General features: G+C 34.9%; 1 protein-coding gene across 15 annotated transcripts in view; it reads left to right on the forward strand.

The window, feature by feature from the left end:
• Positions 1–15,550, forward strand: part of KLC1 (kinesin light chain 1) — an 85,501-nt gene that overhangs the window by 27,469 nt on the left and 42,482 nt on the right. For all 15 annotated transcript variants that reach the window (XR_005009850.1, XR_005009852.1, XR_005009851.1 and 12 more), the window contains exons 2-9: positions 2,693–2,954; positions 4,034–4,264; positions 8,339–8,417; positions 11,199–11,424; positions 12,459–12,546; positions 13,281–13,382; positions 14,226–14,399; positions 14,528–14,627. Coding sequence is in view for 11 of the 15 variants with exons in the window: in XM_036748692.1 (XP_036604587.1) it covers positions 2,694–2,954; positions 4,034–4,264; positions 8,339–8,417; positions 11,199–11,424; positions 12,459–12,546; positions 13,281–13,382; positions 14,226–14,399; positions 14,528–14,627 (1,261 nt within the window). In the remaining 4 variants the exon portion in view is untranslated. The remainder of the gene's footprint in view (positions 1–2,692; positions 2,955–4,033; positions 4,265–8,338; positions 8,418–11,198; positions 11,425–12,458; positions 12,547–13,280; positions 13,383–14,225; positions 14,400–14,527; positions 14,628–15,550) is intronic.

Below are 15,550 nucleotides of genomic sequence, written 5' to 3' on the forward strand. Positions count from 1 at the left end.
CAAATAAGAATTAGGTTTTGCAAATGTGAAGGCATATTTAACAAAATTACAGATAACAGTTGGGAAGCATTGGGTAGTGTGACAGAAATTGCAAACTTGTAGGATCTTTTTTTGGAGAGTAATCTAAACTACACAGTAAAAATTTACAAAAGTAGTCGTACCTTCAATGCCAGGAAGATGTGAGATGAGGAGATGAGGGAGTTCGGGGTAAATAGCATCTATTTCTTGAAAAAGTCTAAGTTGAGGTGCTGAAGCGAAAGGATGAGGAGAGTGTGTGCAGTGGAAGGCTTCTAGAGAGAAGACAAGATCTGAAATAACCTCTGTGGTAAGTGGGATATAGATTAAATTAGAGAAGAGTAAATTGATTGGGTAGCTGCAGTGAAGGGTCTGTTTGAGATTAGAGAACATAAATTTGTAGCAAACCCAGTCATCAGGTTTACGTGTTCCACAGCATGTGAGTAGGAACAAAGGAGGCAGAAGGTGGGCGTAATTCAGGGTTTGGTAAAGCATGAGCAAATGATAGGACAAGGGAGCAAGAGATTCCTGTGCAGAGAATAGTATAGAGTTGAACTGGTTCATTAAAGATTCACAAAATTTCACTAAGGAAAGACTTTTGAAAAGAGTTATATAGCTGAGGCTTAAAGGAAGCTAGGGATTCTAAGAGATGGAGGTGAAAAGGGTGCACATTCCAGACATGGGAGGATATAGCCTGTGCAAAGGTGGAGGATGGAATGCTGTGTTTGGGAATCAGTGAAGTAAGTAGGCCATTGTTCTGTAAGATAGAATGTGTAATGGAGGACCCCGTGCAATAAGCCTGGAAAGATAGGCTGGAGCTAGATTATGGAAGGGTTTTAAATGTCAAACTGAGTAACAAATTAAAGAGCTACAGAACGTTCTGGAGCATAGCAGTGACATAGCCAGACTTAAGCTCTTGGAAGATTATTTTTTTGGCAGTTTTATTAAGAGGATAGAAGGAAAAGGGGAGAGACTGGAAGCTGGTTGTGCAGTTGCAATGGTTCAGATGAGAGATGGGAAGGTTCCGAATTAGGTGGTGGTGTATGAATAGAGACAAAAGGAAAGATGACATATAGGTAGAATTATTGAAAAGGCCAAATATATGGAAGAGGGAATAATTGAGGATGATGGAGGTGAATATGGGCAACTGGGAAGGAGGAACGGACAACTATCAAGTTATGTTTTCTTAACCAAGTAAAGAATTCCATCTACCGCTTCCCTAGTATTGGCCGTCTAGACTCAATTTTTTCCGTGAATAGAGCCATTTGATTTTTGGATAATTCTGATTATTTGGATTTTTTTTTCCTGATCAGCTCATTCCATTTTTGGGCAACTTTAACTCTTAAGGTGTTTTTCTTTATGTTGAGCCACAATCTCTCTTCTTTTACTTTTACGTCGGTCCTATTTTTTTTTCTCCATGGCCGAGTAGGAAAATTTCTTCCCTCTTTCATATTTTCATAAGGTGATAGGTCTCATACTGGCTCATAATCAATAGGCTATCATCTTTCCATGTTGTAACGTTGAATTTTTCTTAATAAAGTTTAATAATTACTCTTGGTAATAATTTAATTATATATATTTAGATATTTGAGATGATCAAATTCAGGTAACAGGTACTGTTTATGCTAGTCCTTTTGTTCTTGTTTGTTTTTTGCCTATATGGTGCCTGATGTGTAGTACTCAATAAATGTCTGTTGAGTGTTTGATTGAAAGGGCACTATATTTGGAGTCAAAAGGCCCGATGAATTCAAGTGACACTAGGCATGTAACCTTGGCAATAGGATAATAAGGTCATAGAGTTAGTGAAAGAGGGGATTTTAGAGATCTGGTCTAATCCATTCATTTAATAGGTGAAGTTAACCCCAAGAGAGATTGTGATTTGGTTGGCACTAAACATCTCTAAGCCTTAGTTTCCTCATTTGTAAAATAGATGTAGTGCTCATATAGCATATCTTATACCATTTTTTCCTAGTTACAAACATTTATAATCAAGCAAAACATACCCCTGCATTAGTCATGCCCCCAAGTGTACGTGTGTGTGTGTGTGTGTGTGTGTGTGTGTGTGTGTACCGAGAGAGAGAGAGAGAGAGAGAGAGAGAGAGAGAGAAAGGAGAGAAGAGAAGAGAGAGTATGTGCCTCACTCTGCACTCTTAAGTTTTCTCTCTGGACATGAGTAGCATGTATCATCATGAGTCTCCTGGAATTATGGTGGTTCATTGTGTTGATCAGAGTTACTAAGTCTTTTAAAGTTGTTTGTCTTTACAATATTGTTATCGTATAAATTGTTGTCCTGGTTCTGCTCTCTTCACTTTGTATTAATTATATAGACCCTGCCCAGTTTCTCTGAAACCACACCCTTCATTTCTTACAGAGCAGTAGTATTCCATCACATTCATATACCATAATTTGTTCAGCCGTTGCTCAGTTGATATGCACTCCCTCAGTTTCCAATTCTTGGCCACCATGAAAAGAGCTGCTGTAAATATATATATGTGTGTGTGTGTTTATGTAGGTATTTTTCTTCTCTCTTTGATCTGTTTGGGGTATATATCTAACGAGCTGTATTGTTGGGTCACAAGATGTGCACAGTTTAGAGAAATTAGATATTAATTAATTATGTTAATAACTGTTGATTAAAATTTAGTTTGATGGCTAATTGTAATTTTTAAAATTATAGAATGTATGACAACATGTCCACAATGGTGTACCTAAAGGAAGACAAGTTGGAGAAGCTCACCCAGGATGAAATCATTTCTAAGACAAAGCAAGTGATTCAGGGACTGGAAGCTCTGAAGAATGAACACAATTCTATCTTGCAAAGTTTACTTGAGACACTTAAGTGTTTGAAGAAAGATGATGAGAGCAATCTGGTGGAAGAGAAGTCGAACATGATTCGCAAGTCACTGGAGATGTTGGAGCTTGGGCTGAGTGAGGCACAGGTAGATTGGGAAATGACCTTGAGCTTTGTCTAGATGGAAAAATGGACAAGTAGTAGCATATTTGAAAATGGAAGGGGAAAATATGACACTTGATACTGATATTAAAAAAAAGGAAGACCACTGTTAGAATTACATTGATATAAAAAAAGGGAAGATGGTTGTAAGAACTTCACATTAAATGAATTATATTAATTGAGATAGAGATTTGGAAAAGCTTGTTGGATTAAAACCAAGAGGTCAGTCTTGGACTGGTGACTTATGTATATATTAACTTAGATCTACAATATAAAGATGGGTTTTAGAATTATTTAGAATTATTTAGAATTATTGACTTCCCTCTTTTTGAATTTGAAGTCTTCTAAAAAAAATAGATACAATTGAATGAAATAGATATTAAAATGCTTTGGCTTTATTTTGGCCATTTATTTATTGTGTTTATTTACCAGTTGGCATAAAAAAGAGCTGTAACCAATTTATGTTCAGAGAAGATTTTGTTTAGCATCAGAAGTGATGTGCCTACCCTGATTTTAGACTTTTTTTCTATGAGTTCTTTTTTAATTTTAATTTTTTTTTTTAATTTTTGGAGGAGGGAAGGCAGGGCAATTGGGGTTAAGTGACTTGCCCAAGGTCACACAGCTAGTAAGTGTGTCAAGTGTCTGAGGCCACATTTGAACTCAGGTCCTCCTGACTCCAGGGCCAGTGCTCTACTCACTGCGCCACCTAGCTGCCCCATGAGTTTTTAATGTAGGGTTTTGAGCAGTCACTTTGCCAATCTTTGCTTTCTTTAAATATTTTATTGAACAGGAGAAAGTTTAAAACTTGGTATAATTTTGGGATACATTATTATGAACCATAATCTCTAGTCATATGCTTCATTTATATATCAGGAGGATGGAACTTCAGCAAAGTATAGCATACTTATTTGGGGGATAATAATGACATATACACATTGGAGGAATTAAAATCAAAGAAATATTTAAACTTAGCAAATTTTTTGAATTCTTAGCATAAGAACTCAGTAGAAAATCAGTAAAGTGAATGTTGTAAGGCAGGCTTCACGTTTTTTCTGTGTGTCCTAGGTAATGATGGCCTTGTCAAACCATCTAAATGCGGTTGAATCAGAGAAACAGAAATTGCGTGCCCAAGTACGCCGTCTATGCCAGGAAAATCAGTGGCTGCGGGATGAGTTAGCTAACACACAGCAGAAGTTACAAAAAAGTGAGCAGTCTGTGGCTCAGCTGGAGGAAGAAAAGAAACATCTGGAATTCATGAATCAGTTAAAAAAATACGATGATGACATTTCTCCATCAGTAAGTAGCTATTTATTAAAATCAGTGTATCTTTATCAGATTCTTAGAAGCTTTTAATTCTAAGGTATTATGAAGCTGTATGTTTCTTTTTGTTTAAATATTCTTTTCAGTGTGATGTTACAGAAAAGGCTATGACTATCTATGTGCTTTTGGAAAAATCTGTGACTTCCTGTGCCTTAATTACATTCTTTGTTAAATGTATACAACTGTTCTTACCTTTCACATGTGGTATTATAATCAAGTGAGATAACATTATGATTGTGAAAGTATTTCTAAAATACAAAAATTAAAATGGCATTATTTTATTTGTTGTTTCTATGAGTAATGCATTTTAGATGGGAGCTTAGAACTCCTAGAGATTTCTGGTTCAGAAGGGATTATGTAGCCTGGAACTTAAGAGTATTCATTTAAATAAATATTTATTAAGTGCCTACATTGTGTTAGGGATACAAAGATGAAAAACCATATAAACCCTGCTTTCAAAGAGCTTATTTTACTTTTACTTTAATAAAGGAGATAATACTTACATATACAAATAAATGATAGAAACTATAGTGTAATAAGATCAAAGGAGATATCGAAACAGAGAACCATAAGAATATTTGAGGAGCTAGAGATCACTTTTACCCGTGGAGATAAAAAAAAGTCTTTCTGGATGAGATGGCATCTGACCTGGGTTTTGAAGGAAGACAGTGTAGAGAGAAATCAGAACTGGAGAGAGAGTGTGGTCCGGGTAGAGGAAATGGACCTTTGATTGTAGAAAAAAAGAGGGCAGGATGTGATCAGACTGTATAGCATACAGTACAGTTTGACAGGAATGTAGACTGCCTGCAGTAGAGTAGAATGAATTAAAGTTGGAAAGATAAATTATTGAAGGACTTACAAGCCAGGGTAAGGGGCTTGTATTTTCTTACTGTAGGTAATGAAGAACCATTGATTTTTTTTTGGAAGCGAGGCGATGATATGGTCAGGGCTTTGCATTAAGAAGGTTAGTTTGGTAACTGTGTGAAGATGGATTGGTAAAGAGAGAAACGGCAGGCCTGAAAATCAGCTAGGAGGTGATTACATAAATCCAGATGAAAGGCGATGATGATGATGAGGGCCTGAATTTCATTAGTGGCTGTGTCAGTGGAGAAGAGGGGAGTTAGATACAAATGATTTTGTGGACATAGAATGACAGGACTTGGCGATTGTTTGGAGGTAAATATTGATGGGAAAGAGCAGAGTAAAATATAAATCTATGGTTTTTAGCCCGAGTGACTAGAGGTACATTGACAGAAAAATAAGTGAAATTAGTTGGGTTTTCCCCTAATTATTTTTTATGTAATCATATGGATTTTGTTATTTTTGTTATTGATATAATTAGTTAATAGTTTTCCTTATGTTAAACTGTCCCTGCATTCCTGGTATAAATCCTTCTTCAACGGATAATCTTTGTGATATATTGGTGAGTTTCCTGGCTAGTTTTTTATTTTAGATTTTTGCATCCACATTTATTAGTGAAATTGGTATGTGATTTTCTTTCTCTGTTTTTGCTCTTCCTGATTTAGGTATCAGTGCCATATTTGTTTCATAAAAGAAGTTTGGTAGGACTCCTTTGCCTGTTGTTGTTCCAAATAATTTATTTAATATTGGAATTAGTTGATTTTTAAATGTTTGGTAGAATTCACTTTTAAATCCACCTGGTCCTGATGCTTTTTTCTCAGGGAGGTCATTTATGTAGCATGTTCAATTTCTTTTTCTAAAGTAGGTTTATTTAGATATTCTGTTTCTTCTTCTGTTAATTTAGGCAGTTTATATTTTTTGTAAGTATTCTTCCATTTCACTTAAACTGTTTATTGACACATAATTGGGCAAAATAACTCCTAATAATTGCTTTGATTTCATCTTCGTTAGTGGTATATTCACCCTTTTCAATTTTGAAATTTGGTTTTCTTTTTTAAAATCAATCCTATTAACCAGTGGTGTATCTGTTTTATTGTTTTTTTTTTCATGAAATTAACCCCTAGTTTTATTTATTAATTGTGGTTTTCTTACATTGAATTTTATTAATCTCACCTTTAATTTTTAGGTTTTCCAATGTGGTGTTTAACTGGGGATTTTTATTGTTCTTTTTCTAGTTTTTTAAATTGCATACTCAATTCATTGGTCTGCTCTTTCTCTGTTTTATTGATGTAAGCATGTAGAGATACAAGTTTTCCTCCGATTGCTCCTTTTGCTGCATCGCATAGGTTTTGGTATGTTGTCTTATAATTGGAATTAGTAGTTTTAAAAAGTTTGTTCAGCAACATTGTTGCTTGCTCTGGAGAAGGGTCTATTGTCAAGGTTATTGCATAGTAAAGCAGTCATGTAGTATGGTGGTTGTAAGGCTCATACCTTTCAAATAAGAAGTCATTAAAAATGTACCTTTGGAAACTTAGGATTGAGTGTCTGTAAACTTTAAAAACTAGTTATGATTCTTTCATCATCCAGAATACCTGGAGTAATTGCAGGGATTTATCCAAGGACATATTTTTCTTCCATAGCCCACCATGGCTGCTCCCATTTGATAACTGGTGCTTTTTATAACTGCTGTGGCTGCTCTTGGTACCAGCATTTAAAGCTGCAGTCCTAAGAACATCAGCATTAATATCCATAATGTCATCAGAACTTGTAGTGGGTTTCCCAGTGAACTCATTTTGGCCGCTACCTTTCCTTGAGTCTCCTTTAGAGCTTTATCCTCTTTGAAGTACAACTTCCGCACTCCCTCTTTAATAGATCACTCCTTTGAAACATAGTCCTCACCTGTTCAATTTTTTTTCCCTCAATTCCCCATGTCATTCTGGGGATTGATATTACTTTCAGACTCAAGGACAACTTTTATGTCCCTCGTAATATTTTGATTCCAAAGGCCTCTTGTGGCAAATGGAGATATCAGCAAGAAGTTGAAAGCAGATTTCACAAAATCCTAGAATTTTAAGCTGGAGGGGAGCTTGGAGATAATCTAGTTTAGTTTGGTTTATAGATGAGAGGACTGAGGCTGAAAGATTGAGAGACTAGATAGCACAGCTAGAATAGTTGGGAGGGGCTTCATATATTATCTAGTCTAATCCATATGTGTTCTTTCTGTAATTTCTCTGCCAAGTGATCAGTGTTCTCCTGGACAGACTATTGTAACTGTTAAGAGATTCTGATTGTTAAACTTTGCCTTAGATTTTGAGGCAAAGTCTTTTTCTTTCTTAACTTCAACCTGTTGCTTCTAGTTCTGCCCTCCGGATTGGGGTACAAGTCTAATTCTTCTTCCTTTGAAGAGATAACCTTTTGGATATTTGAGGATTGCTGTTAAGTCCTACCCAGTCTTCTATTACCTAGGTTAAACATTTCCATTTCGTTTAGCTGAAGACTGCCTATATGACATGCTTTCTAGTTACCTCAACAGTGTTCTCTTGAATTTGTCAGTCACTTTTTCAGAATGTGGCACCCAGAACTGATACAGTATAACAAGGTCAGGACACAGTTCTGGACAATATAGTTTCATTGATATAGCCTTAGCTTTTTGGTTTCTCTGTCATACTGTTGAGTCATTGAATTTACACTCTAAAATCTCAGCATCTTTTCCTACACGTCCTGCTGCCTACCCACCTTAGTCTCATTCTGATCATGTGTAATTTAAGAAAAAATCTAAGTGAAGGACTTAATATTATCACTATTAAGTTTGACTTTACTAGATTTTGTCCATTTTTCCTGCTTGTTTAAGATCTTTAATAACATGTTGTAGGACCAATTTATACATATGTGGCACGTTCCATTAGAGAACTTCCTCCAGGTTGACATGGATTCATCTATTATCATCCTTTAAGTTCGTTTGTTCAACTAGCTAGTTAATGGTAGAACCGAAATTAGAGCCTGTGCCTCCTTGTTGTTTTATCTGCTATACCATGCTGCTGAATAAGCCACAATGTAGATCATGGATTAATTGATAATTTAATCTATGACAAAACTTTTATTAAAATGTATGTAATGTCAAATGCATTAATGAGAAATTTATATAGCACTTATAGTCTTAAGGTTTATATTCTGGGGATTTTTTTATAGGAGGACAAAGACAATGATTCTACCAAAGAACCTCTGGATGACCTTTTCCCCAATGATGAAGATGACCCAGGTCAAGGAAGTAAGTGAAGAGTTGTATCCTGAAATAAAATGGGAAGCATATTTGTCCTATGTGGTATATAATTGTAATTTCTAGTATCATATGGGAGATGTAGTAAATGTAGTCTGCAGAACAAAGTACATATTCTTTAGCAAAAAGAATCATTCATTTATGATGTTTCTTGTGTTATGATAAAGCCTAATCAATTTAGACCCTGGTAAAATAGAACTCGCAGCAACAATTAAGTAGTATAAGTAATTGTTATTGAATAAAAAGCTCAACCTTTTTTTTTTCTTTCAGGGAGTTTTTAGAGTCATACTGATGAGTAGCATTTATTATTAGTAGTAGATTTTTTTCAAATTAGAGGCTCAAGAATATAAGGTTTCCTTTGGTTGGCCTGAGCTTTTCAGCTCATTTGTCCTTACATTAAACTACTTTTTTTGTTTATTGATGTTATTATGCAATGCTGGACTTTTATAAATTAATGATTTTAAAATTAATTTAATGTTCATATTGTAGGGTTTTTTTTAACTTAGTTTATAAAATATTTGGTGCTTGAAAGTAACGAACTGATTTTTTTTGAAGTTATATAACCATTCACTGTTAGATTGGCTTTCTTTATTGTTACCAAAAATGTAAGGCTTATTGTATTCTGAAAGAATATGTCAGTTTTTTGGTTTTTTTTTTTAAAGTTTGTTTTGGCTTAAAGCAGGGCTTAACACATAAAAAAGGAAAGAATGTGGCTTTTAATTTTAAAATATCAAAGAAGTTTTGTTGCTAGTATTTGTAGGGTCATAGGATATAAGTGATCTTGAAGTCATATAGTCCAGCCCCCTCAGACTGCTACCATAAATAAGTGCTATTTTTCTCTTACCTTTTGTAAAATCAACTTGACTTTCCACATTAAAAGTATAGTTATTCATTGATATTAAAATACACCACCGATTAGGCATGCCTTGTAGCTGTTGTCCCATTTCCTATGTTAGGGGACCCTGCAGGTCTGAGGCCTTAATTAAACAGCTCTGTTGCAGGGGTCCCTGTGTTCTCCATAACTAAACACTCTTGTTACCTAGTTTCTGTCATGCTTAGTGGGGGACGAGGCCTCAAAGCCACTCTTCTATAAAGTTTTTTGTAAGAGGAATTGTGATAAAGGATTGCCCTACTTACTTAGATATATTGGGAGTACAGACCATGATCCCAAAAGACAAATTTCCTTGCTTTATGAAGCAGGGCCACATCTTTGTGCTATGGTAGCTAGTTGTGAATTAACAACTCTTGTAAGTAGCTAAAATATAGTCCGTAGGGGTAGTTGTTAGGGAGTTGACTATATTTCTGTTTTGTCCCTGCTGAGGGTTTGGGAGACGAAGTCCATGAACCCTAAAACTGGAGTTCCCAGACATGGTAGTTAAGGGGAAGTACCTCTCCAGGACTGGAATACTGGAGAGGGCTTGGGTTGTCTGGAATGAATTCGTGGACTCAAGCATTCTTTAAGTCAAGGTGGCAAAGATTTATTACGCTTTACAGTGGGCAAGAGTGTTTAAGGAACCTGCAACCTTACAGGGGTGCAGATAAAGTTTATATAGGATATTTGATGGTAAAACATGTACCAAATATGCTAATTAGGTGTTTTGGGGTGGAATTAGGGAGGGGTTAAGGGGTGGTCAGTTCTTAAAGAACATGCATTTTTTTGTATCTTTTGCACAGGTATCTTACCCAGAGTTCACTGGGAAGTAGCCCAAGGAGGTGCTGCATAGAGGTGTGGTTTTAGGCCTGAAACATCACAAAGTCAACTAACAGTCAGGGCTGACTGGGAAATACCCAGGCTGCTTCCATCAATGTCTTGTTAGACCAGATAAATGTAAAGGGATTATGCATAAGTCTAGGTCTAGCATGCATATGATAGGTCAGTGAGTAGTAAATATCTCTATGACCCAGTACATGGCCAGTTCAGCACGTACATAGTGAGTGCAAACTAATGTGGGTACAGCTGGCCACTGGATAGGAAGAGAGATAAGCATTTTGCTAGGGCATGCTGTCCTATTTTGCTAGAGAAACTGCTAGGGACAGTGTTTTGAGACTAGGGAGAGATGTGATTTTGGAACTGGGGTCCCAGCATAAGCACCCCATCATCCCTATTCTTAAAAATAATTTTGATATGGCTATGTGGCTACAGCTTTTATATATGTATATACATATATACACATAGACATGCACAAAAATATATACATATTTTAGTCTAGACCTGTGATTTCTTTAATGCAGGGAACTCATTGTATGGAAATTTCTACTATTGTAGTTTATGAGCTTACCTTTCACTTAGAAAGTTGCCTGGGGCAGTAAGAGTTTATATATGACTTGCCTGTGGTCACATAGCCATAAGTATTGTCAGAGGCAGGACTTGGACTTGATCCTCCTGACATATATATTCTGCCCTCTTTCCATGGCTGCCATGCTGCCTCTCATATTTACTACAAAGTAGCAAATAGAAGAATTATAAATACAAAAAGAAAATACTGATTTTTAAAGCTATGATTAAATTCACAATAGATACTTAAGTTTGTACATGGTAATCAGCTTCTGTTTTATTTTGTGTGACAGCTTTAGGTTAATATAGAGTGTTTTTAGGGTACTGACTTTTAAAAAATCAAATGAACTAAACTTTGGGATAAGATTATATGGTATAACAAACCATATATTCTTAACAAAACTACCTTCATCATGTTCATTGCAATAGTTGTTTCCTTGATTAGATTATGAATTTTTATTTTATATAAATTATAACTAAAATCATCTCTTTTGTAGTTCAACAGCAGCATAGCAGTGCAGCTGCTGCTGCCCAACAAGGGGGCTATGAAATTCCAGCACGACTTAGAACTCTTCATAACCTCGTTATTCAGTATGCTTCCCAAGGTAGATATGAGGTTGCTGTACCATTGTGCAAACAAGCACTAGAAGATCTTGAGAAGACTTCTGGTCATGATCACCCTGATGTTGCCACCATGCTAAATATCTTGGCTCTGGTATACAGGTGAGTATTTCTATGGCTATCTGTGCCTTTGTTATAAAAATTAAAAGACAAAAAATTCTGAAGATGTATATAAAAAAATAAGCCTAGCTTGTCTTCTGCTAGTTTATGTTTTGGATAATTTTTGTGCCCTGGAAACTGGCCTTGATTCAGAAAGAGGAATGCTGCTCATGTCTTGCCCTCCATCTGAGTTAACTTATGGCAAAAAAACAAAACAAAACCCCAAATTAAGACCTGCCCTAAGGTGAGGTAGAGAGGTATTAGAAATTACTCAGAGCAGAATTTCTTCTCCTGGGTAGTTAGTTCACTTCAGTGAATTTATGCATTTCTGTTATGTGCTCTGATATTTCTTTTTATTTGTCTGGAAAATTGAGTATTTCATAGAAATATATTAAGTTAGGTTTTTAAAATCAGTAGTAGATTTTTGTCTTGTTTTATTAATTTTAGGAACTGTTTACTTTCTTAAAAGATAAAGCAGAATAAAAATCTGTCACTGATTTTAAAAACCCTAACTTAAAAGTTTTTCACACAAATGTGAGAAATATCAATGCAGATAAGTCTATACCCAAGACTAGCAGAGAAATCCATTTGGGTATAGTCTTGGAGTAGGTTTTCTTTTAATTATGTAGGTAGGCTCAGAAATATTCACTCTGTCCTCCTATGACATTATGTAGAAATAAGTCACATTGGGACTTTGTACCCGGTTTCCTGGTCACATCTCCTGTTACCTTTCATTAGTGATCTTTGGTAGAGGAATGTAATTAAGTTTGGGGATCAGTTCTGATCATGCTGAAAACTGAAGCCATTGCAACAAAAATTCTGGGAACTTGGGTGATTTCAGGGGTGAAGTCTGTATTAACCAAGAAAAATTAACACCTTCAACTAACATGAAAGATTGAGGTGCTGCACATGCTTTATCTTCTGTGTCAGGATCTAATTTTATTGTTTATTGTTATTCTTGAAATCACCCCAACTTAAAAAATCATTTGAGAAAATCTCAATGAGTTATAGTACTTAATATCTGTTTTTAAATTTAGAGATCAGAACAAATACAAAGATGCAGCTAATCTGCTAAATGATGCACTGGCTATCCGTGAAAAAACCCTGGGCAAAGATCATCCGGCGGTTTGTATATTTTTTTTCCACCCTTTTGATGGATTATTTTCCCTATGGTGTTTTATTCAACTCATTTTAATATTAAACTCAACAGGAAAGGGTTAAGACCCGTCTATTCATTAGGTGGTAAAGGTAGGAGCTCTCCCTTTACTGATTACCAGTTACAAGTCTTAAGTGTTCTTCACTTTAATATTTGCCATATCCAAGTGCACATGGAATCTATTTAAAGCAATGTATCACACAAAATGAGCCAAGTACCACATTTCTGATTCTAAATCAAACTGCATGTACTTGTGAAAAAAATTTCTAAGTTGTATTTTTTCTCACCCTCCCCCCAAATCAGCATTAAATGCTCATGAATTTATACTTTTTTGGTTTGTTTCATTGCTTCTAGCAAAACATAATGTTGAGATCATGCTGTTCTTTATGATTTGTTTAATTATGCTCAATAATATGTTGCTCTACATAATTTACCCTACAGTGAGGGTACTCTTAGTGTACCTGAATTTATATGTAATATTTATTCCATATTGGATATATTCCTTGGGTATATCTAAAGCAGAATATACCTTTACAATTTGATTAAGTATTTATTTAAAGTAAAATTATATTTTTTTATCCAATTAAGAGTCCTCCACTGTAGATTTAGGATATAATTAAATCTTATCTATTATGTAGTGTTAGCTGTCTTCATACATTGGTTTTGGTCAGCTTTATTTTGTTTAATGTTCGTACTTTGACAGGTGGCAGCAACTCTGAATAATCTTGCAGTGCTCTATGGTAAAAGAGGGAAGTACAAAGAAGCTGAGCCTTTGTGTAAGAGAGCCCTGGAGATCAGAGAGAAGGTAGGAAAGACCAGAGCACATTGTGATATCCTGAGATTTGTATTATTTTCTTGTATTTTATTTTCAAATGTTCACAGATCCCCCAGATTATAGTTGTATTTTATTATTGATTCTTCCCTGGGAGTAAATCGTGAAATTGATTGTCCTCCAAGCCTTGGGAGTGTATCCCAGATACTGGGTATGGGAGTGTGAGAATGGGGAGCAGTTTAGGATAAGGTAGGTATTTAGAAAGTATGAAGACCTAGGGTTTAGGAGGTAGAAATAATGATGCCATCTTCTTTAAGAGAGAAAAAGAATTACTACCAATAATAATATTACATTTTAAAATGTATTTATACAATGCTGCATTAAGAAATGTATTTGTTAAGAAATTTGATAGCAAAATAGTTATTTGTTCAAAGAGATTAGCTTAATATACTGGTACTGTAACTTTAAAAAAGTATACTCCTAGAGGATTTGAGTTGTAAACAGAGTTTCTGGGACAGAGTTCCAGAGGGTGAAAAAAAATGTAAGTTTCTTTATCATTTTATTTCTTTTTATTTCTTTCCATTTTATGTATAGTTGGTATTGACATACATATTAAAATGCTTGTAAGGAGAATTAGGTATGGGGAATAAAGATGGGGTCACTGTGACATAAAATTACATAGGCACATCTTTATTATGGTGTCATTTAGTAGAATTATATAAAGTAGTCAAATATTGAGCACTTTGCTGTTGAATTTTAAAATACAAATTGGGAAGAAATAAGTGTACAAAAATACTCATATTGAAACTGATGAAATTTAAATGACTATCTAGTATGAAGGAATTTTTTCCTAATATAATATGTTTTTATTCTTAGGTTTTGGGAAAAGATCACCCAGATGTTGCCAAACAGTTAAATAATTTGGCCTTACTCTGCCAGAACCAGGGCAAATATGAGGAGGTAGAATATTATTATCAAAGAGCTCTTGAGATCTACCAGACAAAACTGGGACCAGATGACCCCAATGTGGCCAAAACAAAAAATAATTTGGTATGTAAATGGAAATTAACTTAGAGTGTATCAGAGTTCCATTCAGTAATTTAACTTTTAGTTATATACATTAAGATATATTTCAGTTTTGCCTAAGGAATGTCTATTATGTTTTGTTTTAAATAAAGGCATCCTGCTACCTGAAGCAAGGGAAATTCAAGCAGGCTGAAACACTATACAAGGAGATTCTCACTCGTGCACATGAGAGAGAGTTTGGCTCTGTAGATGGTAAGAAATTTAGTTATATTTATTAACGAAATACAACAGAGTTCACTATTTTAAATAATTGTTTTAAAAATGAGTGGCAGTTTCCACGAGTGATTTTGTGACATTGAAAAAATATCACTGAAGATCTTAAGGGGGGAGGAAATAATTCTTTAAACAAATTTAACTGGGATTAGCTTCGATTTAATTAATATCTATATCTATATCCACATAGCTACATCTATCGTATGCCACACTGCCTCTAGTCTTTTCCTCTCATCTAGTCTCTACATCAGTGATGTTAAACTCAAATAGAAATGGAGGCCACTAAATTGTACATAAAGATTCTTGTAGGCCACATATTGACTTAGAAAACCACGTATTAACGTTTATCTATGTTCTGTTTTATATTTATTTTGTTAAATATTTCCCAATTACATTTAATTGGGTTCAGCCAGACTGGGGAATGTTGCCAATGCCAGTAGAGTTGACACCTACACCGCATCAAGGGGATTTTTCTAAAGGATAGTTCTGTCCGTGCCACTCTATACTGAGTAACTCCAATGGCTCCCATTGACTGTAGGATCAAATGTTATTTCATCTTTATTTTATCCTTTTTAAACTTTTATTTTTGTGTAAGTTATATAGTATACATAATTATTAGTGCACCAATTCTCTGTACGTATGATATAGGTAATACACATACATGTTGGAAGTACATGTGTAATTGTTTTTTACTGATATCAGAAAGTTTGGAGAGTCTAGGTTACTCTTTCTCCTGTGTCAGTGATAAAGTCCAAAGGCTTTCCACCTCAGCCCCTGACCTTATTTTGATTATTTTGGCTTTCCCATTACTTTTTTTTTTTGGTCTACATTTCTTTTTTTTAAATTCATTTTGAACTTAAAGACCAAAAAAAAAGAACATTTCCACGTACACAACACAAGAA

Source organism: Trichosurus vulpecula, chromosome 3 (assembly GCF_011100635.1).
Source record: "Trichosurus vulpecula isolate mTriVul1 chromosome 3, mTriVul1.pri, whole genome shotgun sequence".
Taxonomy (NCBI): Eukaryota; Metazoa; Chordata; class Mammalia; order Diprotodontia; family Phalangeridae; genus Trichosurus; species Trichosurus vulpecula.